At 37.6% G+C, this 24,261-nt stretch overlaps 3 protein-coding genes across 5 annotated transcripts; all 3 read right to left on the reverse strand.

Moving 5' to 3' along the window:
• Positions 1–247: 247 nt before the first annotated feature.
• LOC127974491 (failed axon connections homolog) lies at positions 248–10,104 on the reverse strand. Its single transcript, XM_052577825.1, has 6 exons — positions 9,679–10,104; positions 6,675–6,810; positions 6,203–6,399; positions 3,940–4,157; positions 3,553–3,669; positions 248–2,436 (listed from the first exon to the last, which is right to left on the reverse strand). Exons 1-6 carry the CDS (start codon positions 9,936–9,938, stop codon positions 2,132–2,134), a joined length of 1,233 nt encoding a protein of 410 aa, XP_052433785.1. The 5' UTR covers positions 9,939–10,104; the 3' UTR covers positions 248–2,131.
• A 566-nt stretch (positions 10,105–10,670) lies between these two features.
• LOC127974754 (ubiquinone biosynthesis O-methyltransferase, mitochondrial-like) lies at positions 10,671–14,725 on the reverse strand. Its single transcript, XM_052578252.1, has 5 exons — positions 14,709–14,725; positions 14,136–14,235; positions 12,695–12,910; positions 11,489–11,648; positions 10,671–11,265 (listed from the first exon to the last, which is right to left on the reverse strand). Exons 1-5 carry the CDS (start codon positions 14,723–14,725, stop codon positions 11,075–11,077), a joined length of 684 nt encoding a protein of 227 aa, XP_052434212.1. The 3' UTR covers positions 10,671–11,074.
• Positions 14,726–16,412: 1,687 nt separating this feature from the next.
• Positions 16,413–23,111, reverse strand: LOC127974855 (arginine/serine-rich protein PNISR). 3 transcript variants are annotated; one of them, XM_052578422.1, is made up of 12 exons: positions 22,981–23,111; positions 22,322–22,429; positions 22,030–22,212; positions 21,335–21,567; positions 21,077–21,245; positions 20,794–20,984; positions 19,955–20,104; positions 19,765–19,864; positions 19,095–19,148; positions 18,630–18,821; positions 17,125–18,154; positions 16,413–16,771 (listed from the first exon to the last, which is right to left on the reverse strand). In XM_052578422.1, the coding sequence occupies exons 2-12, from the start codon at positions 22,410–22,412 to the stop codon at positions 16,741–16,743; spliced, it is 2,424 nt and encodes an 807-aa protein (XP_052434382.1). In that variant the 5' UTR covers positions 22,413–22,429; positions 22,981–23,111; the 3' UTR covers positions 16,413–16,740. The 3 variants fall into 3 exon arrangements, with proteins under 3 accessions (XP_052434382.1, XP_052434380.1, XP_052434381.1); XM_052578420.1 differs by having other exon boundaries at positions 17,125–18,157; XM_052578421.1 differs by lacking the exon at positions 22,981–23,111 and adding an exon at positions 22,742–22,772 and having other exon boundaries at positions 17,125–18,157.
• Between the last annotated feature and the right edge of the window lie 1,150 nt (positions 23,112–24,261).

Here is a 24,261-nt window from a genome sequence, read left to right on the forward strand (position 1 = left end):
AGAAGAAAACAAACAGATACGCATCATGCATGTTTAAACTGTCACAGCTATTTTAATTGACGTTTTAGAGCAATAACTGTCAAGCAACCACTCAGTTCAGGTTAACCAAGCATTCAAGAGAGGGTTTTAATGCACATATTTTATAGCTGATTCATAGTAGGTAAAATCTTGTGTATTAAATATATATATATATATATATATATATATATATATATATATATATATATATATATATATATATATATATATACACACACATCATTTTGTTTCCACAAACAGGAAATTAATTCTCTAATATGGCTTAAAGATCTATAGCAAAACTGACATCTTATGAGAACATAATCCAGCTATGTTCCGAACACACCGACACATTTCTAAAAGTCTATTAATAAACATACAGCATAGGGTAAAATTATGCATGTTTTTTGAATGTGAATTTTGCTTCAGCTGTTATTTATAATGAATCGAAAAGACTATTTTTAGCTGAGCATCTCAAGTCACTGAAAAATATTTTTTATTAGTTTATGCCCAAAAATAAGTGTCAAATTAATTATCATTAACACAAAATAAATAAGAGACTGGGTTTATGTGTATTTAACTTCAACCTTGATTCTATACAGGGGATAAATATTTGATAGATTTCCTCTGGTGAACTTTACACTAGCTCACACATATAGACGCACAAAGAAACACACATGCAGGTAACTACTGTATATCATACACACACATAATATACCTCACTGATTGTATGGACCCTGTTTTAAGTCCTCTAATGTTTCAATACATATCTTTACATTGTCCAAAATCTTTCAATAATCTAAAATGTGCAAAACAACATGGAAAGTAAACAACAGAATTCAGCATAAAAGATTATTATTAGGGATTTAAATAAATTAATTTAGTACAGGCTTGGGTTTCAAGTAAATTTATCAAAAAGAGGGTAAAATCATGCGGCTGTTGATCGCAACAATCTTCCCTCAACTAAGACAAATCTGCTCCAATGCACTACACTTTAGGTACACGCACACAAAAAGTATAATCAGACTCCTACACCACAAAATATGTCCGTTTAGAGTTCGCTAGAGGTTCACTGTTGTCATTAATATTTAAAACGTTCTTTTAAGGCAGAAGCTTGAAGAGACTCTTGCAACGGCAATAGGAGCCACTCGACATGTGAATGGTCACAGTGCCCTCTGCTGGGGACACACAAACCGGTCTGTATTACAGAATCCAACAGAGAGAGACACAGGGATGAAGAGAAAAGACCGTCACACATGTACAAATGGTTGCAGTCAGGCACACAGGCATTAAGCACCATTCAGACTGATCCAGAGTCTGACACTGATGACACACACTGGAGCCCTAACAAATAAAACGGGATTTGGTTCTATTGAATTAGCCGAAATATTTGTGGAGATTGGATTCTAATTTTGTTATTTTATGCGGAATCGGGATTAAACGCTTTATAAATCCTTTTATCCATCTCCATCAATTCTATTTTATTTACTTTGGCTGATCTGGGAGCCGGAATTATTAGGTTTGAACAGGAGGAAGGAGTTCACACAGATTTCTCTTCAGCTGGCACAAAACGTTAAATTATCAACTTTGCACAAACATCCTAGAATCATGCAGGCTAGTATTTTGGTACATGATTCTGTTCTGGAGCAAATTTTTGATTCAAGTAAGAGAGAAAAGAGACATCAAAACCCAGACAGCAAGCAGTTTCGGCCCAGATCTGGCTCACATCTGGCCCACGTGAAATCCATGCGGACCAGATGTGGGCCAATTCTGTGCCGAAACTGCTTGCTGTCTGGGAAGTGGTCTGTAAAACCATGAAATATTTGTTTCCTTGAAATGAAAGCTAATTAGAAACCATAATGAAACAAACAAACAGTTCTGAGAAGGATGGAGGCATAATTTTTTACAATGATGAGAATGAAGGATCTTTAACATGTGTCCAACTTCTGTGGTGTAAATCTTGATGTGTACATGTCCATGACTGACACGTTTAGTTTTTTTTTATTTAGGTTAATCAAAGTGTGATTTATCCAGGCAAGAAATATCAATAAGAGTTCTGGAGCCACAATGCATCCCAAAAAGCTCTCTAACACCAGATAAAAAGCAACCTCTATTAGATTTTACCCGTGACCTGCTGCTCCACATCCGAGCCATCTGCTTCAATGTCAGAGTCTGAGAGCGAGCGTGCGGAGTGGTCCGAGTCTTGCGAGTGTGTATTACTATGTGACCGGAGGCTTAGATCACTTCCCTCTAAAGTGTCTGTCCTGGAAAAGAGACCAAGGTCCAGCATGCAGGTAGGTGTCCCGCTGCTAGCATCATTGTCGCTGTCGTAACAAAAGTCCTCCAAGTCCACAAACCACTCGGGCCAGAACTTCCTCCGTATGCGCTCACAGTACATGGCGAGGTTGATCAGTTCTCCTGTGTGCAGATGGAAATAGTTATTCATTGTGCAGCTTGAAACCTGTCAAACATGGTCTGCTCAATGGCTGGTTTTTGTCATTGTGTCTCCACTCAGAATTAATGTCAAATTTAGAATACAGCAACATATTTATGTAGAGTATAATAATGCCCAACCACTTTTTCCAAGTATTTTCCTCATTCATTTTACCCATTTGGATTAAAAAAAAAAAGTTTTATTAAAGTGTCATAAGCAATGAACCAAACCAACCAGCAACAAGGGTAATGAGAAACTTTGATTTGAAAAAAAATAAAATAAAAAGATTGCACAAAGAGTTCAAGTCTGTGTACTTGATGGATTTGATATATTTTACATTTATTGCATTACATTATTCAAAGTGCTTTCTGAGAGTTAGTGGTTGCTAGACGTTGCTTATCATTAAAAATCAATAGCCCAGTGGATAAAATGTATACAATTTCATTTACTTTCAGAAGTGGACTCGTGCTCCCTATTCTGCTGAGGTGGTTTGACATTCTGTCTAGGTCGAAATTTTAATGTGAAGAAGCATAAATAAATGCATATAATGCCATCTAGTGGACATTTAACAAACTGCCATACCATAGCACAAAATTGAAAGGAAATTAAATTTTGGATAACTTTCAAACCCGTTTAATTTTCATTCCTCTAGGAACACAAAGGGAAATGTTAGGCAAAATGTTCAAACTGCTTTTTTGAATGTTGATGTGTGCCTTCAGGCTCCAAAACTGCTACCCTAAAGTATTCCAAAATAAATCCTTGTGACTTATGCACTATATACATGTCTTCTAAAACTATATGATAGTTTTGTGACCTAATTTAAATCATTATTCAGTGAAAATAACTTTGTTCTTATTTGTGTACCGGTCCACTAGCATTGCACAGAATAGAGCCTTTTGTGTTTCATGAAAGAAAAAGCCATACAGCTTTGGAACAAAAATGATGAAAGACTTAATTTCGGGTGGAAATATCCCTTTAAATACAACAACATCTAAAAAAAAAAAGACATGCATGAATCTATCTCTTGTTCTCCAGATATTTCCAATTATTTTATTGGCCCTATTAGGACTACAAAACTGCAGTTGTGAGGTCGTGCTCACCTTTAATGAGCTGCTCGGGCCGTGTGCCAGGCAGCGTCCACATGGCTTGTGCAAGGTGACCGAACACCGTGGCATCCACACTGGACAGCTTGGGACCCATGATGTACTTCTTATCCCCTGAGGGTGCAGAAGATAAATATTATCCCCGGCCAAAATTGAAGACAAAATAACAGACTTCTTTATAATTACTGTTTTCAGAAACTAAAAAGACACTAAAATATTTAGATCTTACGTTTATTCAATTAACCAATGGATAACATGAAAACAAGTTAAGTGGACCTTAAAATAAAATGTAATCAAATATTTAATGAAATAAATCATCGCAAATCATCGCAAAAACATGCTCCTGACAAAGTATCATTTTAACCCTCTATTTGTCCTGCTCACCTAGCAGTGTGGCCAGTGTGCGCATGTCCTTCTCCATGAGGGTGTAAACTTCCTCCTTAGTGAAGCAGCCAATGCCGTGACAGTACATCTCTCGCTTTACAATGCCACCAGTCAGCTGACACAGGATCCATTTCAGCAGGTCACTGAGGGGCCCGGGAAAGTCCAGCATCCTTTGAGTCTCTTGAACATTATCCACCCACTGACAGTAAGCAATGGTCCTGTAGTGACAGAGATCAGTGGAGAAAGAGATGAATAAATGTTCATGTATAAAGAGCCATTTATATTGTGTGGGTAAAATACAAACATCATATTATGAACACATTAGTAATACGAAATGTATTATATTATTAGCTGGCTGTTATATTGTCATTTTTCTTAAGTAAGCAATGTTGCAAGGAGAGATGAAAGGAACAATTCACAAACTGCAGATGCACAATTTTATTGATTCCCAAACTGAAATCTTTAGAAAGCAGATATATTAAGTGCATTACAACATGAATAAAATATATTAGAACTTTACTATACTGCATATTTAACTTGCATAATACATTTATTTAGCAGCTGTTTTTATCCAAAGCAACTTACAAATGAGGAAATCTTCAACAAATAATTTATCATAAGCACAAGCAATTCGTCATAAAATGGGCTTGTTTATATTTCAGTTTATTATAACTGTGCAGCTTTAGTATCACACAGAAAACAAACTCAGTTTGGCCTTTGAGATTAAACTTTGAATTAATTCTCTGCTCTGTGATTATCTGAATCAAATTAATTAAAGTAGTCTTCTAATTAACTTTTTTGCACAGTAGGCAATGTATTAATAAAAACCATTCATCCAAAATGGCTTCAAGCGCTCTTTGGGTTCATGGCTTTGAACTCACCACTTGGAATTTACAATCAGCCTTTCATCAGGTTTAAATCAGATTCAAAGCTGTAGTGTGTAAATTCTGCACCAAAAATTCAAACATTGCATTGACCAACATTAAATTTGTCAGGACATAATATATGGATTCCATCAAACAGTATTGTACGCTACATGTTTTGTTTACATGTCTGAGTCTTAATCTGATATTGGTCAAGTACGTTACAGTAGGTTCATTACCTGATCAAAAACCCACCAGTGTCAGAATCCAGATTTCCTGCCTATTTCCCAGCATGACATCCATTACTCTTATTTAAAGCTCAATAAATGTTCTTGCTCAGCAAGCTCTTCAGCTGACATACACAACACTACTCTGGAGTGGACATAAATATTCAGGCTTATGAATTATTCAATCAATAGCCATGTGGGATTCTATATATAGCACAAGCACAGTGTAACTTACTTCTAGGCAGTGTGAAGAATGCACAAGAAAAAGGAATATAAAAGTACAAAAGAATAAAAGAAAAGAGACTTGTTGTACAATTGTTTTGTTCCTGAGTGTAATGCTTACACTATGATACCCAATGTGTAAGATAATGTTTTAGCACAAGTCATTTTATAAATCTGCTGCCTGCACTGCAAATCATGTCAGCAGAACACTGTAAGCTTACCACGCATATTTTAGTGGTTTATGGTTACAAACTCATACAACTTTTCATTCATTTTTATAAAAAGTGGTTGGAATCAATTTAAGCTACATTTAAAAACATTTTGCTGAAGGTTAGTCAATTAAATTTGTTTATTTAAAATGTCGCTAAAATACCACTTATCTTAAAAAAAAATTGAGTTTTTTTCAGTGTATTTGTTTAGAACTGTTTTGGCTTATAAACCATGCTTGGTCTATGCATATTTCTCTCCTGATTGAGATGAGACAACTTTTCACTGGAGAAAAGCAACATTAGAAAACAATACAGAAGCAAAGGTTTGAAGTTAATGATGATGAATTTCTTTCTTACACACAAGCAACGTTTCGCTTCACAATACAAAGATTTATCAGTTCTATTTGTGTGCATCATTTGTGGATTATTGTGATGCTTTTATCAGTTGTTTGAACTGATGGCACCCATTCACTGCAGTTTTTACAACTTCATTCTGATAAAAAACTAATCTGCATCTGGGGTGGCCTGACGCTGAATTAATTTTGAGCAAATTTTCATTTTTGGGGTGAACTATTCCTTTAAGCCTTTCAAAATAAATAAAAAACTCCCAAGCCAAATAAACAAACTGCAGAACTCTACTCACTCTAGTCAATTATCTGTAAGTGCATATTTGATCCTCACATTTCAGAGATGGCTCCACAGCAGAAGAGTGACTCATTCTGAAAGGCAGCACATGACTCACCAGTACAAGTGTTCCTCCACCATGGTGGTGATGGCCTGCGCTACCGCCTGCTCCTGAGCGCTTAGACTCTTGTTTAGGCTCACACCAAGTTTCTCCTCCAGAAAGTCAATTATAAATTCAGTCCCGCACACCTGCTTGTAATTATACTCGATCCACGGCATCTTGCCCTGGGAAGAGAGGCTTCCATCGAAGTAATTCTGAAAAAAGGAAGCATACTGAGGGTGAAAAGACACAAACCATAAATTCTAATTTAGCAATTAATAATAAGCATCATTATTAATATAATATAACCCAAACACCACTCCTTCTTTTGAAGCATCTGGATGTGAACTTAAAAAACAATCCTATTTTCTAAGGGTTTTCATGAATTTCATTGACATTTCAACAGCAGAGGTGTGACTTCCAATAACTGCATGTCACCACTGATCAAAGGAATAGGACTCCAAAATCCAAACTGCTCCTATATGCATACTTGATAGGGGAGATCAACCATGCGCAGATAGGTCTCCATTTTCAGGCAGAAAGGTGAAAGGCTTGGCACGCCGTTTTTTGGCCTGGAGAACTGGTGAAGGATGATGGCATCTTTAGAATCCAACTGTTGTTCTTTCCTGTAAGGAGGAGAATCAACCATAGATTAAAACCAGAAAAAGATTTCACTCAAGATTTCAATATAAACAGATGAATAAAAGATCACTCAAAATACTAATGATTAAATATCACAGTCAGACATATGGAACAAAACTTCCTATTTGTATTTAGTTGGCATGCATTTTGAGCAAAACAGGTATGCATTTTATCAGCATATTTGTTCTTTGGGAGAATCCATCACCCTGGCATTGAAAGGCACCATTCTTTACCAGCTGAAGTACAGGGAGAAAATGGTTTTATAGGAACATTATTTAGCTTTGAAAGCAGCTATTTAGTCCCCCAAAACAAGTGGAGTGCATCGGAAAAGGTCTTATACTATAATTATGAGAAAAGAGCAGGATGTATGTGGGAGGACATAGACAGGTCTTATTTCACAAGCAGGAACTACAAGTCCAAGCCTGAGCTTTCAAAACAACCCAGCTTAGTCCTATTCTGATCACAAGTTCAAAAATTCTCAACTATATTCTAAAAATGTGATTTGTATAACCAAACTATCCAAATCATATGGGCTATTGAATATGATTCTGATTCGGGGTATTTTGTGGGGGAAGGGGAAAAATGATTTAGAATTTTCTGAAATCCCTTCAATATAGATCAGAAAGATTAGCACAGATTCTGAGGTGCATTGGGACAAATCCGTCCACATTTAGCCATCATTAATAGAAAAAAGCAATCATGATTTCTACTCTCAAAGCATCAATAACAAACACAGATATCCAAATAATAACAGGGTTTACTGGTAAAGTGAATAGGAGACCCTGTCAGGGCAAGGTTAATATAATACACAACAATGTAAATTTAAATTTAAATTTAAATTTAAATTTAAATTTAAATTTAAATTTAAATTTAAATTTCATAATGCATTATATCTTTTTAAAAAGCATTATAATAATTGAAGAATCTTTTTATATCTTAATTTGGTTGTTTATTATTATTTAAAGTGTTATATAATATAATAATTATAACACTTTCTAAAATATTAGAAAATAAAACATTTTAGAAAATAAAATATATTTATATTTAAAAAAACATCTAAAATGTGTTTAGAAAGCATAATACATCAAAACACACGAGAAACACAATTGCAGATGTAATAAGGAATCTGCAAATATATTTTAATGCATTTTAACTTAAGTTATGAAAACATAATACATTACGACACAAATTATGAATACCTTTATAGTGCATTAAACAAATTTTACAGAAATTTTCCTTTGCATGATGATCACATAACACAACTACTACACCTGTGGATTTGTAATTAACCATTAGGTTAAAGTTAAGAAATTAATGTCAAAAGATCACAACAATTTTCCATGTATGCATGTATTTATTTGTTTGGGTGCTATGCAATTTTTAGAGTTAACAGACAGTCACAGTTTATTATCCAGGCCGAGACAAACTCTGGAAATGTTTTACCAATTAACAAATGTCACAGTCTTTAGCTGGTGAGCCCAGGACGGCCAACAAAGGGAAGTCCTGTGTCTGTTTTTGATCAGATGGCTTGTCACTGTTTCTGTTGTTTCCATGTGTTCTTCAGTCTATTGTGTGACCCCACCCTTCTTGTTATCTCATTATTGTTTCAGTTACTCCACCTGTGTCTCCCTATTTATTATACTTGTGTTTGCAGTCCTGTGCTTCTTTGTTGTTGTATGTGGTCCGCTATGCCTGTGTGTTCCTGGTTTGGGCCTGGCCTTCCTGCTTGTTTTTCCTCCTTTGATAGTTTTTGTTAGTTTTGTTTATTTTTTTACTTTTAATAAAGAGTCAATTTCCTGCATTTGAGTCTTCGCCTCATCTCTCCACCCCGACTGTGACAGAACCAAGAAGCCCAGGATTGCAAACACAAGGAGAATAATTAGGGACACAAACGAGGGAAACGTAGGTGGGGTAACTTAAACAATAATGAGAAAAGAAGGGCTGAGTCAGACAGTAGACTTTGAGAGCAACAATGACAAGCCATGTGCTTACAAACAGACACAGGAGTGCCCTCTTGTGGCCGTCCTGGGCACACTAGCTGAAGACTGTGACCTTAAAAAGGCCATTCAGATCTATAAGGATGCTACTCACCCTCTCATATATGCATTTTAGATGCTTCCATGTGGCTCTAAAATTAACATTCTGATGGCCTAACTATGTCTATTTATGTCTTTTTACGACAAAATCAAAGACCAATCTAGATTATATTGCAAGTGTAAAGCATCAGTACGATCCAAATGCTGCAGAGCTCAACACTCAAACATGACGCTGTCCACTGCCTGTGGTGCTGAAATCCTCCAGTCAAGTTTTGTAACCACGTCTAGTCTCCACATTAAAACTAACTACAGCTAAAACGGAAGTTATTTAGTTCCTCCAAGAGCATTTCAGGCCACCCTTGAATTTTTATTAGGTAATGGCCTGCAGATGAGCCAAGAAAGGTCGCTTCACAACTCAAGGACATCGTGATCCAGCAAAGTAAACAGTCAAGATCACGTGCTGCATAATGACGCTTTATTTACACTAAAAAGAAAACGAATTTATCAAGGTTTTGTTCAGTGCGAATGTTAACAAGGGCAATTGCAGCTGGGTATCGTTGACAGGGCGTTTTCATATGCTCCCGTGCGGTCAAAAACCGAAAACGTGACTTGATAAAGCCCAGCGGACACACGAGCTCAAAGAAAACACGAGAACCTCACTGACACTGACATTGCCAGCGGACCAGTATTTACATTTTTCCCTCAAGAGGTTCAAATGTGTATAATGCGTGCATTACGAAATATTGTAAACAATGACAGTAAGTAATTTCATATATGTTATCATTTGACATCACAGCAGCAGGCCACAGCACTGACCTGATGGAGAGCAGCTCGTGCAGCAGATACGCAGCCGCAGCCAGCAGGGCACCTCCGGTGATGTAAAGCGTCTTCCTCCACCAGGAATCCGATACCAGACCCGACATGATCCCGCCGAAATCCTGCACAGGGATGGCTACTATGAATCCATGAAATAAGTGACGCTCATCAGAGCAACACAACCCGAGGGACGGGCTCTGATTCCGGCCAAGATCAACCACGAACGAGCGGGAGGAGGCAAAACCAGCGACCCAGTACATTCTCTCTCTCCCCCCGCTTCCTACAACGAATCCTGCGCCACTTCATTTATCCATATAAATACGGACAAATGTTACATGGTTATGTGTTAGGTCTCGTAAAGCAAAATAAATGCATTTTAACGGGATTCGGCTCCCGCGCGCAGCTCCGCATCCTCTATTGTTGCTGTGCTGGAGATCAGTGACGTCACGACGCATCACACAGGGAAGGTAGGAATATAAAACATATTCCGTTTTTTTATTTTTATTATTATTATTATTAAACTGCAGACGCAGAGGTAAACTTAATTTGAAGGACATCGTGGTTTGCAGTGATTAATAGCGTCCATTTCGCTTTTCTTCATAGGTGTATATCACGATAAATTGCTTGAGTTCCTCAGGGGCTCAAATGTAAAATACTAGCATTAAAAAATAAAAATAAAAATAAAAAAACGTGAAATTAGTTTTTAACAATTATTTGAAATGCATCTGGTCACTCTACACAATAATCTAGAAACAGTGTGAATGAATACCACAACAGCTTAAGCATAAAACTTTGCAAAACACAAAATTTATGTCACTGCCAAAACTTTTGTTTTGTAAATAAATAAAAAGTATATGCATGCATAATGTAAAATTATAAAAAAAATTACAAAAATGAATAAATGTACATTGAATAATACATTGAAATAGTTTTAAATTTATAATAGATACAACTCTAAGAAAGTGCTCAAAGTAGAGAATTGTTCGGTCTGAACAAAACTCCCTCTCAATGATAACTGATTTCATTTTATTAAGTACCTACAGTTTTAAAGTGCTAAGTCACAAATCATTATATAATTCTCTTTGTCTGTTTGGCCTCTGACAAGAACCAATCAAAGATGACCACCACAATACACACAACTAAATGGTTGTTAAAAATATACCAAAGAATCTTTGAAATGACATGTGAAATGTTGAAATGGACTATGGCATGTTGAGTGGATCAAAAGTGCTTCAGTCTCAAATTCTCATCACAATGTAACACAATGCAAAGAATTATTATTACTGATTCAGCAATTCTTCTCTATGCAGCATATTTTGACACCTTGAGTTTGGGCTATTTCTCCAATTTCGAGCAAGTGAAGTCTGTTTTGATAGCATTTCCACATTATAATAGCTCAGCTGTAACTTGTGTCTCGACCTGGTTCATCCAGATTCTCACTTTCAGCCCAGACCACGTCAGGCTGGGGTTCTTCTTTGCGTATGATTGCATGCAGTGCATAGTTGATGGCCATGCTCTTCTGCCAGCTCCACGCTCCTGTGAGAGGATTGTATATCATGCCTCTGATAGCCTCCACGTAGAAACCAACTGGGATAAAGTGAGACAGAAAGATGGTAAAAGCAAGGAATACATTCTGCTGTACATTAATCATTATAGCAGGGAAAAAAAGAGATCATATTGAACCATTATGTAATATACACCAGGCTTTTCCAACAGTAACTGCAAAGAAGATCTGTGATAGAAAAGTGAAGGGGTAATACCCAGAAACTGATCAATGAAAGATGAAATGGAAGACAAAGGCAACACTCACAAGACTCCAGAAGTCGTTCCAAATCCTCTGGGCTGATGAACTTCTCCCAGTCATGAGTTCCACTCGGAACAATCCTCAACAGCTGCTCCGCTGCCACAATCCCAAAAACGTAGGACACGTTGGTTTTGTTAAGAGTGGTGATGAAAAGAGAGCCACCAGGCTTAAAAAAAAACAATCAAACAAACATAATACATAGCATACATCAATTAATTGTTTTATTATTGTATAATTGTATTTTAACATTAATTTAATTTACACTATAATGATATCACAAATTTTGTGTAAAAAGATCCTCGTCTATAAATCACTCAATGACCTAGGACCGGAATATATTGCAGATATGTTCACAGAATATAAACCTAACAGAGCACTCAGATCATTAGGAGTCAGTTAGAAATACCAAGGGTTCACACAAAACAAGGGGAGTCGGCCTTCAGTTACTATGCCGCCCGCAGTTAGAACCAGCTTCCAGAAGAGATAAGATGTGCTAAAGCACTAGTCACATTTAAATCTAGACTCAAAACCCATTTGTTTAGCTGTGCATTTATTGAATAAGTATTGTGCGATGTCCGAACCGATTGCACTGTATTTTATGTAAAATAATTTTCTATTTTAACTGTTTTAAATTAATTTTAAATAAATCAATTTTAAATCATTTCCAAAGTTTTAAAATTGCATGTTTTTATTTTTGACTATTTTACTTTCTTTTATGTTAAGCACTTTGAATTACAATTATGTACGAAATGTGCTATATAAATAAACTGCCTTGCCTTTAAGTGTTCCCTCCTTGAATTAAATACATTTAAAATATAAATGCATATAAAAGCAGTAACATACTTTTTTTATTGTGAGATAAATTTTAATATAAATTCAGATTTATCGATGTATTTTATTTTACATTTCAATTATTCAGTGATTTTTGTCAATTCTAAACAACAAACCATCTAAAATGAAACTGAAAAGAAACAAAGAAAGCAAAACAGAAACTGACTGATGAAAGTGCCTGGATGTCACCGCATTAGAGATTATAAAGATTATGGGGATTTGGAGTAACTCTTGTCCTCTGGCACACTGACACAGTAGATTAAATCAGTCCATTCTGTTCTCTTTGCTGGGAATCCCACGGTTACTTTTTTATGCTGCTGTCACTGTTTCAGATGTCAGTGATGTGTCAGTGATGTTGACACACCGTCAACACCTGCTGGCAAAGGCATCCAGGTCAGCCAGATGTTCCACCACCTCAGATGCCACTACAGCATGAAATCCCTCTATTTCCTCCTCAGCGAACTCCTCCAGGGTGCAGGCCTGATAGCGAACTCCCTCTCGTAAATCAGGATCATAGGAGGAGTGTAGCTCTGCGGTCCGCACACTGTCCTCCACTGGGTCGATTCCCAGGACATCTGCTCCTAACCTCCCTAGAGGCTGAGAAAGGTTAGTGCTACTTTGTTTTTTGATAGCCGTCTTTGACAGCATCCACAGCAGTGTTAGTTATTGTTCACTTTAACTAAAATTACTACATATTATTTTTAGCAATTAAAACAAAACTGACAAAATAAAATATTCACATTAAACTTAAAATAAAAACTAGAAATGTTGCCTAGGCAAATGTAGTGAAATACATTTCAGTTAAATTACTGAAATGACTAAAATAACTAAAATAAACGAAGAATAATAATGACATAAGCAGACAAATTATTTAAACTAAAACTAACATGAACATGAAACCTGATCTATCTAATCTATATTAGTATTTTCACCAGCTAAAAATGGTTAAGTCAGTTCTTTCTATATTTTGCTGTAGTGTGTCAGTAGAAAATATCGGTTTTCATTGCCATTTTTTGCCATTCATCATGTCACTCGGACAGACTGGATGATGATGAGATCAGATCTCTGTGTGCTGGCTGTTGTCATACTTTGTGCAAACAAAAATCTCACTGGATTATTACAATTAATGGCAAAAATTAATGTTTAGAAATTTTAACTTATATATTATATAAGTATATATACTTACATAACTTTATAATATATATAAATATTAAAAACAACACTAACCCACAGGAGAGATATTAGCAGTTTTTAATTGTGGATTTGTATTAGATTTGTATGGTAAACACATTTTAATGGAAAATAAAATTGGATGTAAAACTTCTAGGTGTATAAAAAAAAAAAAAAGTTGGAAAAAAAAACAACAATAACAAAATTGCACATCGCCCTCTGTTGGTCATTCAGAAATATGGCTGCAGTAACTAGTCAATTGTCTCTACCAATGATGTGCCCTAAAGGGGATCTTCCGACAGAAGCTTTTGCATGACATACACTCAAGAGACATCATGCTCTCCAAAACAAAACAATGACACATCAGGCAAAGAGACAGCCTGGAGAAAGTGTGTTTTTCTCAGTGGAGGAAATCACTGGGCGTGAAGCTGTCTGTTTTAATCGTGTAGTTCAGTTGGTAGGTTTTCAGTTATCATTTGTGGCCAGCTAAAAATAATCATGCATGTTATAAACCTAACAAACGTGAGACCAGCTTTATACTGTTACCACACCCATACCAGATCTCAAATAACAAAATATCATACAGTAAACTGAAAAGCTACTAATACAGCTAGCTCAATACTTATCTATTTTCATAATTAACACTAGTTACCTCACTCAGCACACCTCCACCACAGCCGACATCCAGGATTCGGAGTCCAGCTAGAGGTTTGCCCAACTGCCGCACGCCATGCACATTCAACAAATTATCCCTGAAAATGGGGTCAAAGGTCACAAAATGAGGTTAAGAAGGCATTAGGATAGAAAACATATCACGTCTGGTCATGCAGAATGCATGTGCATCAGACTGACGTGAAACAGAAAATCCAAAGCTAATCACAGAATGCAATTCCACAGTGCGCTTCCTGGGCCACAAACACGTCTTACTGCTAGCCCCTCTGGCTAGACACATGCCTCTGACATCCTGAAGCGATCGCACATCCTCACTGCTCCTCTCGCTGGACCTAAGGGCATCATCCTCACGATCTTCCCCAAAAGCCTGGATGGACCATGCAGACCAAAGAAGCCCGAGGTGCTCAAGGCCAATCCTGTTAACTCAGCCCATCTTTGCCAACAAACCCCATCGGCTTTGAAGGAATTCCCTGCCTGATCACTAGAAAACACACATTCCTCAAGTACAACGTAATAACCAGCAACAGCACAGAGGTCCCTCATTTAAACAAACCCCCGGGGCACCGCCATATACGCTGTACACTACAACTCATCTCGTGTTCATGGAAGGGGAAGAAATTGTGCACTGGATGATTCCAGGAGGCGAGGGGAAAGGCTTACAGTGACAATCGCAATATCCATCCTGACCTTTTTGGAAACAGCTGCCAAGACAAGAATCACAGACATGCTGCATAAACTCTAGCTGCTGCCCTCAACCCTTCATCCTGATTGGTGAAATTACCTGGACATGGGACAGATGTTTCTGTTTTCTATCTCTGGATGTGCCAGTACTATTGATAGAACAGTCTGAGTTGGATTAACAGAAATGATTCAGATAAGGTTATTATCATCAAGAATGACTACTTGTATTAAAGGAAGGATGCATTAAATTGATCAAAAATATGTTTCAGATAAATTCTGTTCTTTTGAACTTTCTATTAATCAAGGAATCATGGGACGAAATATGGATCAACATTCAGCTTTGCAACCACAGGAATAAGTTACAAAATACATAAAAATAGAAAACAATTCGTTTCAACTCTAATAATATTTCCAAAATTTGTTTAATTTCTCAGAATTTTTCTGAATTGTGAGATATAAACTCACATTTTCCAGTTTTAAAGTAAGAATTAAAAGATAAAAACTCACAGTTCTGATTTTTCTCACAAAACGTTTGAGGTTATTAAATTTTTAGAGATTAAGCATTATAAGACACAAAATGCCATCTTAATGTCAAAAATAAAAGGTGATGAAAATGCAGTTAAATTTGTTATATAAAGAAATCAAATAGGCAGAAAAAAAGTATATTATTTTAAAATTAAGCTATTGTGCATACAACCTTTATGATGACATCACATCACTTTTAGACATTAATGTGTCATGGAAAATAAGACCATTTAAAATTATCTGATAAAAGCAATAAGGTGCAGAAAACCTTATCTTAGCTTAAAAAAATTAAATGAATGTATAAGGTAGGTATACATTCATAAAAATAACCTTAAACCTTATGATGTAAAAAAAAATCAAGCGTTCCTATCCTGTATAACAGTACGACTCACATTTTCACTTTTTTTTAACCGATTAACTTTTGGAAAGATTAAAAACTGAAAAAGGGAATACGTTTTAAATTAAACCAGAAATCTGCAACCACAACATACAGTGTGTGCTTGACTTCAAAACCACTTAACATTCCCTGCTCTCTACGCACTTCTCAAATAACAAATACAAAAAAAAAAAAAAATTTTAAAGTTGAGTTCATATAATAAAACTGTAAAATTATACTAACCCTCGCGTAATTTCAAACGTGAATGACTTTTTGTTTGCTGTGAAGAATAATTCAGTTCATAAAACTAGTTAGGTTTTAACAGCTCATCATTTAATGTGAAAGGCACCACATAGCTTCAGTATAGTAATAATACTATCTAGTACCTATAGAATACAAGAGATGTCTTTACGGTGCTCTATGGTCTTTGTGGAGTTTGACATCCATATCCCCATATCACTTTCATTATGTTGAAAATAGTTGATGGATATTTCTCATGCTTCTTGGACCACGAGAGTGTGATCAAAACTGTCATTTTCATGTGGTTTAACAAAAAAAATAAAAAATCTAAATCTATTATAAATATGCCAATAATTTATTTTACTTTCTTCCATATGTCTTCACTCAGACATTTCAAGCAGCAAGCTATAAAAACAAAATAAGAGGCAGGCCATGTCAGACAGAAAGAATCATTCTTGTTTTATTGGACAATATACATGAAACGAGAATTTATTTCCTCTGGTGTTAGGTTTTAAAATGTTACAGTTTCAAGGTTCTACTGACTACTTGAACGCTTAGTCTTGCATAATACAAGGCAAAAAAAAAAAAAAAAGAAACTCATTCAAAATCTCCTGTTTCGAAGACAACACTTAAAAATACCATATATTTACAAAATGAGGGGAGGGAGGAGGTTTGGAGTGCAGAGTTCACCTACAACATTGCCTCGATAATGAGACAAGCCTGTTAACTCATGGAATTTTAAAAGAAGTGCACAGAACGCCCCTCAACGCTTGCGGCGGCTGGGAGACGTCGACCTGCAAGAGAAGCGTTGGACAGACTATTAGTGCAATCACAAGTGCAGAGCACATCCAGAACTTTATACACACTCTGTAAACAGCTGTTGGATCAACACTAAATGAGAAAAGGGGGAAATGACATCAATGTCTGTAGCACTAAGGAAGCACAGTCCGAACCATTTGTGCACAATTCAGAAATTACACATTCAACATTGTGACTGTGAATATAAACAACACATTCATTTAAAATCAACTTCAGGATAATTTGAATTGCAACAGCTGTGATATTATAAATACTATTAATCAAACACACACAATAAACAATAAAAAAATAAATAAAAAAAAAGTAGTAGGAAGAAAATGGATACTACCTTGATCGTGACTTAGACTTGTGTTTGCGGCTTGCCTTCTTACCAGACTTGTGTGACCTTTCCGTTGACCTTGATCGACTACGTTTTGATTTCTTAGACTTTTTCTCTTTGCTAACCTCAGGTGAAGGGGACCTGCTCCTGCTGGACTCTGAATCAGAGTACTTCTTGCTAGCTTTGGCAGAGCCTTTTTTGCTAGATTTACTGTCCTGCCGGGAAAACCTCTCACTGTGAGGGTCGCTCTCCTTTTTCCGCCTCGATTTGGCATCGTCTTCCTCGTCCCTTACTGAACTGCCCTCGCCCTTCTGTTTGTCTCTCTTTTTATCTAAATCTTTCTCTTTCTTCTTCTTATCCTTTTCGTGGCTCCGGCTCCTCTCTTTCCTCCTGTCTCTCTCCCTGTCCTTGCTGGAGGCCTTCTGTTTCCTCCTGCTGCGGCTTGTACTGCGACTTCGGCTGCGCCTGCGGTCCCTGCTACGCTGCCTCTCCCTGCTGCGGCTGCGACTGGCCTTGGACCTGCTCCTGTGGCCCCTGCTGGATCTGCGTTGCCGTGAATGGCTGCGCTTCCTGTGATGAGAGGAACGTTCGGTGCTGCGTGCACGGCTACTCCGCCTTCTATCTCTGGCTTTGTCGCGCTCCGACTGACGTCTGTGAGAGCTGCGACTTCGGCTACGCCTGCGAGTCCCACGAGAGGCAGAGTGGCTGCGACGCCTTTTCCTTCTAGGAGACGAGGAGCGAGAGGAGCTGCGAGAGGAGGCTGAGGATGAGGAGGATGAAGAGGACCGGCTGCTGGAAGAGCTGGAGGTGGAGGTGCGGCTACGTTGCTCACTTGCCAAGGGGCTGGCACTTCCTCCATTACGCCCTGTGTGCTCTTTGCTTACCCACTTGACCTCACTGACTTCTGGCTCACTACGTGACCTGCGTCGCTCTAATGTGGGCTCCGCCTCCCTTTCCCTAACTTCCTGTTTGTGTTTAGACTCTGTCTGCTCCTCCTCATAACCTGCCCTCTCTCTGCTTACTCTGTCTGATGCCAAATCTTCTGAAAACACACACAAAGAAAAATTACTGTACACACATTTGACAAGAAGGTTGAATATATATTTAAAACAAATAAAAACATATTATAGGACTTAAAAAGTAGTATAAATAAAATATTTTTTAAATTAAAAATGTTATAAAAAATTACCATAACCATTGTAGCCTAAGTCTGTGTAAACTTGATAAATCACAAAATATTCCTTTCAAAGGTACTTTTTTATATTTTTATATGATGCTTTTCTCATTTAACACAATGACTTTCTTTTGATGGTAATTTCTCAGCCAAATGTTAAGTATAATTAATTTGATTATTCGCTACATTATTTTAAACAAAAAATAATAATAAATGAAAATAATAATAATATAATTTATTTTAATGAATAAATACATTTTATAAATTTCTGCTGATAAACTATAATTTTTTTTTTTTTAATGCCATTAAAATGTTCACACTTTTGTCTAGATGCACCCACCTTTTACAGTCTGTACCTCCAGTGCCAGCCTCTCCTGCAGCTGCTGTAGCTCCTTCTCTTTGCGCCGGAAGGCATCCTGTTTCTGGTGAATGCGGTGCAGCAGCTCCTCATCGTCTGTGTCTGAGGAGTCTGACCCCTTTGGACTTCGCTCCTCATCCTCACTCTCGTCCGAGCCGTACTCACCCAGCCCTCCTGCAGCAACAAAGCCCCTCTCTTATAACGGACAGCAGGAGCATGGCAATCATAGTCGCTAACAGTCCCTTGTTCCACTACATGATACTTCACTAAAGCCCACCTCAATAAACGAAGCATGCTTTTTTTATAATCTGTGTTGCTGGAAGCTAACTATTGAGAAGATCTGCTGCTTGAGCTCGAGAATGTACTGAAGTTCATTAGAGAGCCCCTCTTCCCACCCCCATTTATTCCCCCCAACCCCCCGTCGGGCCAAAATATGAAGACACTTACCGAGACCAGTCAGAGAAGCCAGTGCATTTGACTGTGCCAGCTGTTTTGCAGGAGCTTTGATTCACATCAACAACAGGAACAACATGTTAAAAACACATACAGCCACCACTTTCGCATAGGCAAGAGTCTCTAGAGATGAGGGTACACATATGCACTTTTCACAAGAGCTGCCTTTGGCAAAATAAAAGAAAAAAGGATACAAATAAAAAAAAAAAAGATGGAGAGAAGAAAAAAGTTATCACACAAAGTCCATCAAAAACAGCAAACAGTGGAGGAGGAAAGAACCTGTCAGTACTAATACAGTCTCACTTTCGTAACGAGGAGCTGTCTGGCAAACATAGACGTGAGGAAGTACTTTTGTTTTACAGGAAGTAAATCTAGGAACAGATTTGACTGGGAACCCTTGGTAAGATTGCATTTAACTGCATCTGTGTGACCATTTTCAACCTGCCTCTGCGGTTTATGTCTTCTGTTGCATTAGCAGAGAATGGCCGATGAAGAATTGCACTTTGGCTTATCATAAAGTATTACCATGATGTATGTCAGACAAAAAGGCACCATATTTATCAGTCAAAACATAACCAAGTCTAATTTCTGTGGAAATGTGGTTCTTTCTTCAGAATTAAACTTGAAGGCACAGTTGCACGGACAGAAGGGAACAGGAGCAGACCTTTAGTGGCTTTGCGATGAGTCTCTTTAGCCACCAGAAAGATTTCCTCATTTGTGACTTCAAGGAGGACTTCGGTAAGAAGAGTTTTAGTCATCAGCATCTGTGGGGAGCAAATAGAACTGGTTGAGAAGCACAAGTCACAAGTGTGGAAGATATATGCAGAGACAGAAGTGTGCGTATGTGAACCCACCAACTGAAACTCTTTCTCCTCTTCTGTCATTTCTGGTTCACTTTGGTCTTCTTGAACAGGAGGAGAACTTCTACCACCAAACTCCAATCTTCTTCCTGATACGCCATCCTCCCCGGCACGATCTTCTTCACCATCCTCATCATCACTGTCCTAAATTAAAGAGGAGTAGGTGATTGGACCAGAAACCATACGCTTCTGGATGACATAAGCGCCGAGAGGAATTATTAGTGTTAGTGTGCAGCTGCTAACAAGCAAAGTAACTCAATTTAAAAGAGTCCATGAAATCAGTTGGAGATTTGTGGCTCTGTCATTGTCAGTTAGTAACCCATGTGCTAGATTACTCTTAGAAGTTGTCAAAAATATATATTTTAGCAGATATACACTACCGTTTAAAAGTTACTAATATTATTGTTTTGAGACTAAAACATAGTATTATCATCAATGTTGAAAACAGTTGCACACCACTTAATATTTTTGTGCAAACTGTTTTTTTTTAAATCAATAAGAAGTTTAAAAGAATATTTGAAATTTTTTTTAGTAAATAGTCTTAACCCATCTCTTTCGATCAATTTAATGCAGGCACTGCTGAATAAAAGGCATTTCTTTCAAAAAAGAAAAGAAAATAATATACTAACCTCAAACTTTCGAACAGTAGTGTACACATTTTAAAATGTTCTAATTAAAATACATCAACACGCTCATCAAGGAAATTTCAAGGGGTCTTTGATTTAAGATAACAATCATGTAAAGTGCTTGTCAGCGAACCCCGGGACAACAGTTGCCAAAGTAACCGCAGCAGATTCCTTCGTTGTAAACAGATTCTGAAAAAGGATGCTTACAAATTTGCTCTTGCGTGGCAACCGAGGCCCATCACCTTCCTCCACTACAATATCGTTATCTCTTTCATTATTTGCCATTTCAGCACGCTCTTTCTCCATCCTCTCTTTCTCCATCTTTTTCTGCTTCTCACGATCCATCTTTTCAAGGCCTTCTCGAATCCACGCAGGCAAAGTCCTCCGTTTAACAGCATCTAGACCAGGAATTAAGACAATATCTCAACTGAAGCCTTTTATAACAGCAGTTTTTCCTATGCATCGACATTAATCAATATTTATAAATCACCAAGAGTAGGCGTCTCTGGTTTAAATTCGATCTGATTGGGGGATCTGGGCCGTTCAGGTCTGAAGCCAGGGAGCCGGTCTCTTCTGTTCTGTGGTCCTTCGGGCCAATAAGGTGCATGAAAGCCAGTGGAGGGTGGTCCGTATGCTGACCCTGTTGGCGCAGCTCCATGCTAACAGGAAACGGAAATAAATGTGATTAAGACTGGGAAGTTAAGGGACTGGGAATAACTTTTGATAATCCACACCCAAGTAAGTGTACCTGATAATCAAACTGATTGACGCCAACTGGGCCTATAGGGTAAGGCTCAGGCTGACCCCCAAACCCATGACTGTTTTGAGGAAAGCCTCCATGGTGTCGGTCTCCAGGAAACTCCAAACTATCTTGACTGTTAGTGTCTTCCGACGGGTTGACAACATCCATCGGCCCTTGTCCAGGAGGAACCCACGCTTGTTCTGGAGGGGGAGGAGGAGGCTGGCCATGCATTCCCCACTCTATAAACAATCAGCAAATACAAACCTAAGTTACAAACTTTGTAAATCTCTGCAAGTAAATAATAAGTTCCACAGACAAATGCATTGGCCCTACTTTGGCATGCAACAAATGTAAAATATGTAATGTATCAGAGAGGGAAAAAAAATGCCCGGACTGGATGCCCGTAGTGTGAGTAAATTTTAATTTATGGGTGAACTATTCCTGACCGATTATTTAATATTTAAAGTCCCATCTAAACAGCAGTAGCAACAGATCATTTAATCTGTATTACAAAGCATGTCAGAATGAAATGGATACTCAAGCAAAAAGGTTGAGGGCTTTGTTATATCGAACAATTGTTGACTGGATTGGAGATGTCTGACTCCACAGTGAAGCACACCATTCCAGCACAACACATAGGCCTAGGTTAATTATGATATGCCTTTAAAATGCTCACAGTCAAACTGAAAAATTGGCCTTACCTGGTTGCCAACCTCTGCCAAAATTATGATTGCCCGGAAAAGCACCATGGTTATTATGGGCTGGAGGTTCCATGTTCCTCATTTCCTGGCCGTTGGGCTGAATCACCTGCTGGTCGGCAACCCCTCCAGTGGATTCTTTCTGTGCAATCCATGCTTGTGCTAGAGCAGCCCAGTCCACTTGACCTGCAAAAAACCCACACCAAACTCAAACACTGCACCAAACCGAGCGGTTCAACAACTGAACCATATGATTAGTATCTGCAAGCTCAATTAGGAAAGAACAACTGCCGACCTGGATCTTGCTGATGCTGAAATGACTGCATCCACTGCTGCTGTGAGCCCAGGGGCCACTGAGGCCATGGCTGTCCTCCCTGGTCCCACATCTCTCACCGTGCGATTCCTGTGCCAGAAGCATCATGAAATACACATGCAGATGTTTACCAAATAAACATTTACTTGCACAGATTCAACAGTAAGTGCAAATAGAGCATTTAAGAGTTTTGAATGGCAGTTCTCTTATAAGAACATAAAAAACAAGCCCTGCTTTTTCATGGTCGATCATTACAGCTGTAATGTAAGCTGCACAGCTGCAGTTCCTGAGACACAACAGAAATACTGCTCTCACTCAGACTACTGCAAAACCAGTCTAGGATAGCCCATGTACCCTTCAAATGCACGCGGGGTGTTTTACAACGGATTTTAGTGCGTTTACCTTTCTGTATTTCACTGCATATAATTATGACATTGATTACATAGAAATAAGCGTCGTCGTATTGCTAGCTATGCAAGCGTTAGGCCCCGCGTCAACATCAACACTTATTTAAAAAACTTTATTCTCTCGTTTAAACGCACACAATTTACAAATTCAGAGATTGCCGCAACTGAGGAGAATAAGAAGCACAGGACTAAAGATTTAGATTGAAGATTTACAGACATGTTACGATCCCTTACCTTTCCAATTCTCACTAGTAAAATGGCGATGAAATGATGACCCGGAAACAATGCCTGCAACAGTGACCTCACAACACAGGCCCTCTAGTGGATACTTGCGACCAAAGACTACTTGGACTTCTGAGGCAGCATAACGGTTTAATGATCTACAACAAAATATAACGAGTTTTTGTGATAAGTAAATTAATATTTTATTACTATAATACTGATTTATCGCTAGAACTAACATCAAAAGTGCAAAAGTTAATCAGAAATAAACATTTACACCTGTTTTTATACAGTCTATGATTTACACACAAACTGACCACCAAACGGAACTTTTAGACGGCACCTTCTCCTTTTTAGCTCAAAGATCACGAAATAAAACGCAAATGATTGTGGGATATCAAAGGCAGGGATACATCATGCTGCCTTCAAAATTCAATCAGAAGAAGGTACCTCCGGAGATATAGGCTAGTGACAAATGGTCAAAAAGTGCTTTAGTTTTCGAGATACCCCTACCGGAGGTAGAACTAAAGCCAACAATGTTTTTCCTCATCTCTAAGGTCTCCCATATATGAAATGGATTCTTGGCTAAAAATATTTTACTGCTAAGATTGTTAAATTAACAGATATTGTTATACACCACAAAACCAATAAAGGACTAAAATATAGCCTGTCCGTATGGGAGTTAAGGCATATAAACTAATGCAGATCAATCACACAAGCTCTGAGAGCTTTGAAACTTGACATGTTTGTAGTCAGGAAGTTGATTTAACTACTAGAAAAGACTGGATGTGAATATCTTGATTTATGGAATAAATAGACACATGTAAACACATATCTAAAATAAGCGGACATGCACAAATTTAATATCTATGCAGAAAGTTTTCATTTACTTTGTGCTTGCTTTGCCTGGCATTATCATAGAAACACATATGATGGCTTGTTGGAAAGTTGGGGTTGTGCTGAATCCAGCAATACCAAATATGTAAATATATGATAAAAGAGAAGTGTTCTGTCACTCAATGTATGAGGTGTCCAAAATGAAAGAACGCTGGACAAAATAGCCTCAAGTCCAAATCACATTATCAGTAGTGAGAAGAATGTTGACAAATTCATGGTTACTGCAAAGTAACTTACACTAGGTAAGTGCTGATCTATATTTATGATACATTTAATAATGATACATTTCATAAGGCACAGTATACTATACAATTCATATGAACCACAGATCCAATTGAATCAGGTTAACATTGGAATGTAACACCTTTATTAAAATATCGTCACTGACGGGCAGAA

Source organism: Carassius gibelio, chromosome B16 (genome assembly GCF_023724105.1).
Source record: "Carassius gibelio isolate Cgi1373 ecotype wild population from Czech Republic chromosome B16, carGib1.2-hapl.c, whole genome shotgun sequence".
Lineage (NCBI taxonomy): Eukaryota > Metazoa > Chordata > Actinopteri > Cypriniformes > Cyprinidae > Carassius > Carassius gibelio.

What these genes read in the sequence shown, in the direction of transcription:
- LOC127974491 (XM_052577825.1), bottom strand. Translation starts at nt 9,938, where the DNA reads ATGTACTGGGTCGCTGGTTTTGCCTCCTCCCGCTCGTTCGTGGTTGAT. An exon ending in CACGAGCTGCTCTCCATCAG is followed by an intron (nt 6,811 to 9,678) that starts GTCAGTGCTGTG and finishes TCCTCCTTACAG; the next exon opens with GAAAGAACAACAGTTGGATT. An exon ending in GTGGAGGAACACTTGTACTG is followed by an intron (nt 4,158 to 6,202) that starts GTGAGTCATGTG and finishes CTGTCACTACAG; the next exon opens with GACCATTGCTTACTGTCAGT.
- LOC127974754 (XM_052578252.1), bottom strand. An exon ending in TGGCTGACCTGGATGCCTTT is followed by an intron (nt 11,649 to 12,694) that starts GCCAGCAGGTGT and finishes TTTTTTTTTAAG; the next exon opens with CCTGGTGGCTCTCTTTTCAT. An exon ending in GGAACGACTTCTGGAGTCTT is followed by an intron (nt 11,266 to 11,488) that starts GTGAGTGTTGCC and finishes ACTTTATCCCAG; the next exon opens with TTGGTTTCTACGTGGAGGCT.
- LOC127974855 (XM_052578420.1), bottom strand. Translation starts at nt 22,412, where the DNA reads ATGTGGGACCAGGGAGGACAGCCATGGCCTCAGTGGCCCCTGGGCTCA. An exon ending in TCAGCATCAGCAAGATCCAG is followed by an intron (nt 22,213 to 22,321) that starts GTCGGCAGTTGT and finishes GGTTTTTTGCAG; the next exon opens with GTCAAGTGGACTGGGCTGCT. An exon ending in TGCCACGCAAGAGCAAATTT is followed by an intron (nt 20,105 to 20,793) that starts GTAAGCATCCTT and finishes TCTTTAATTTAG; the next exon opens with GACAGTGATGATGAGGATGG.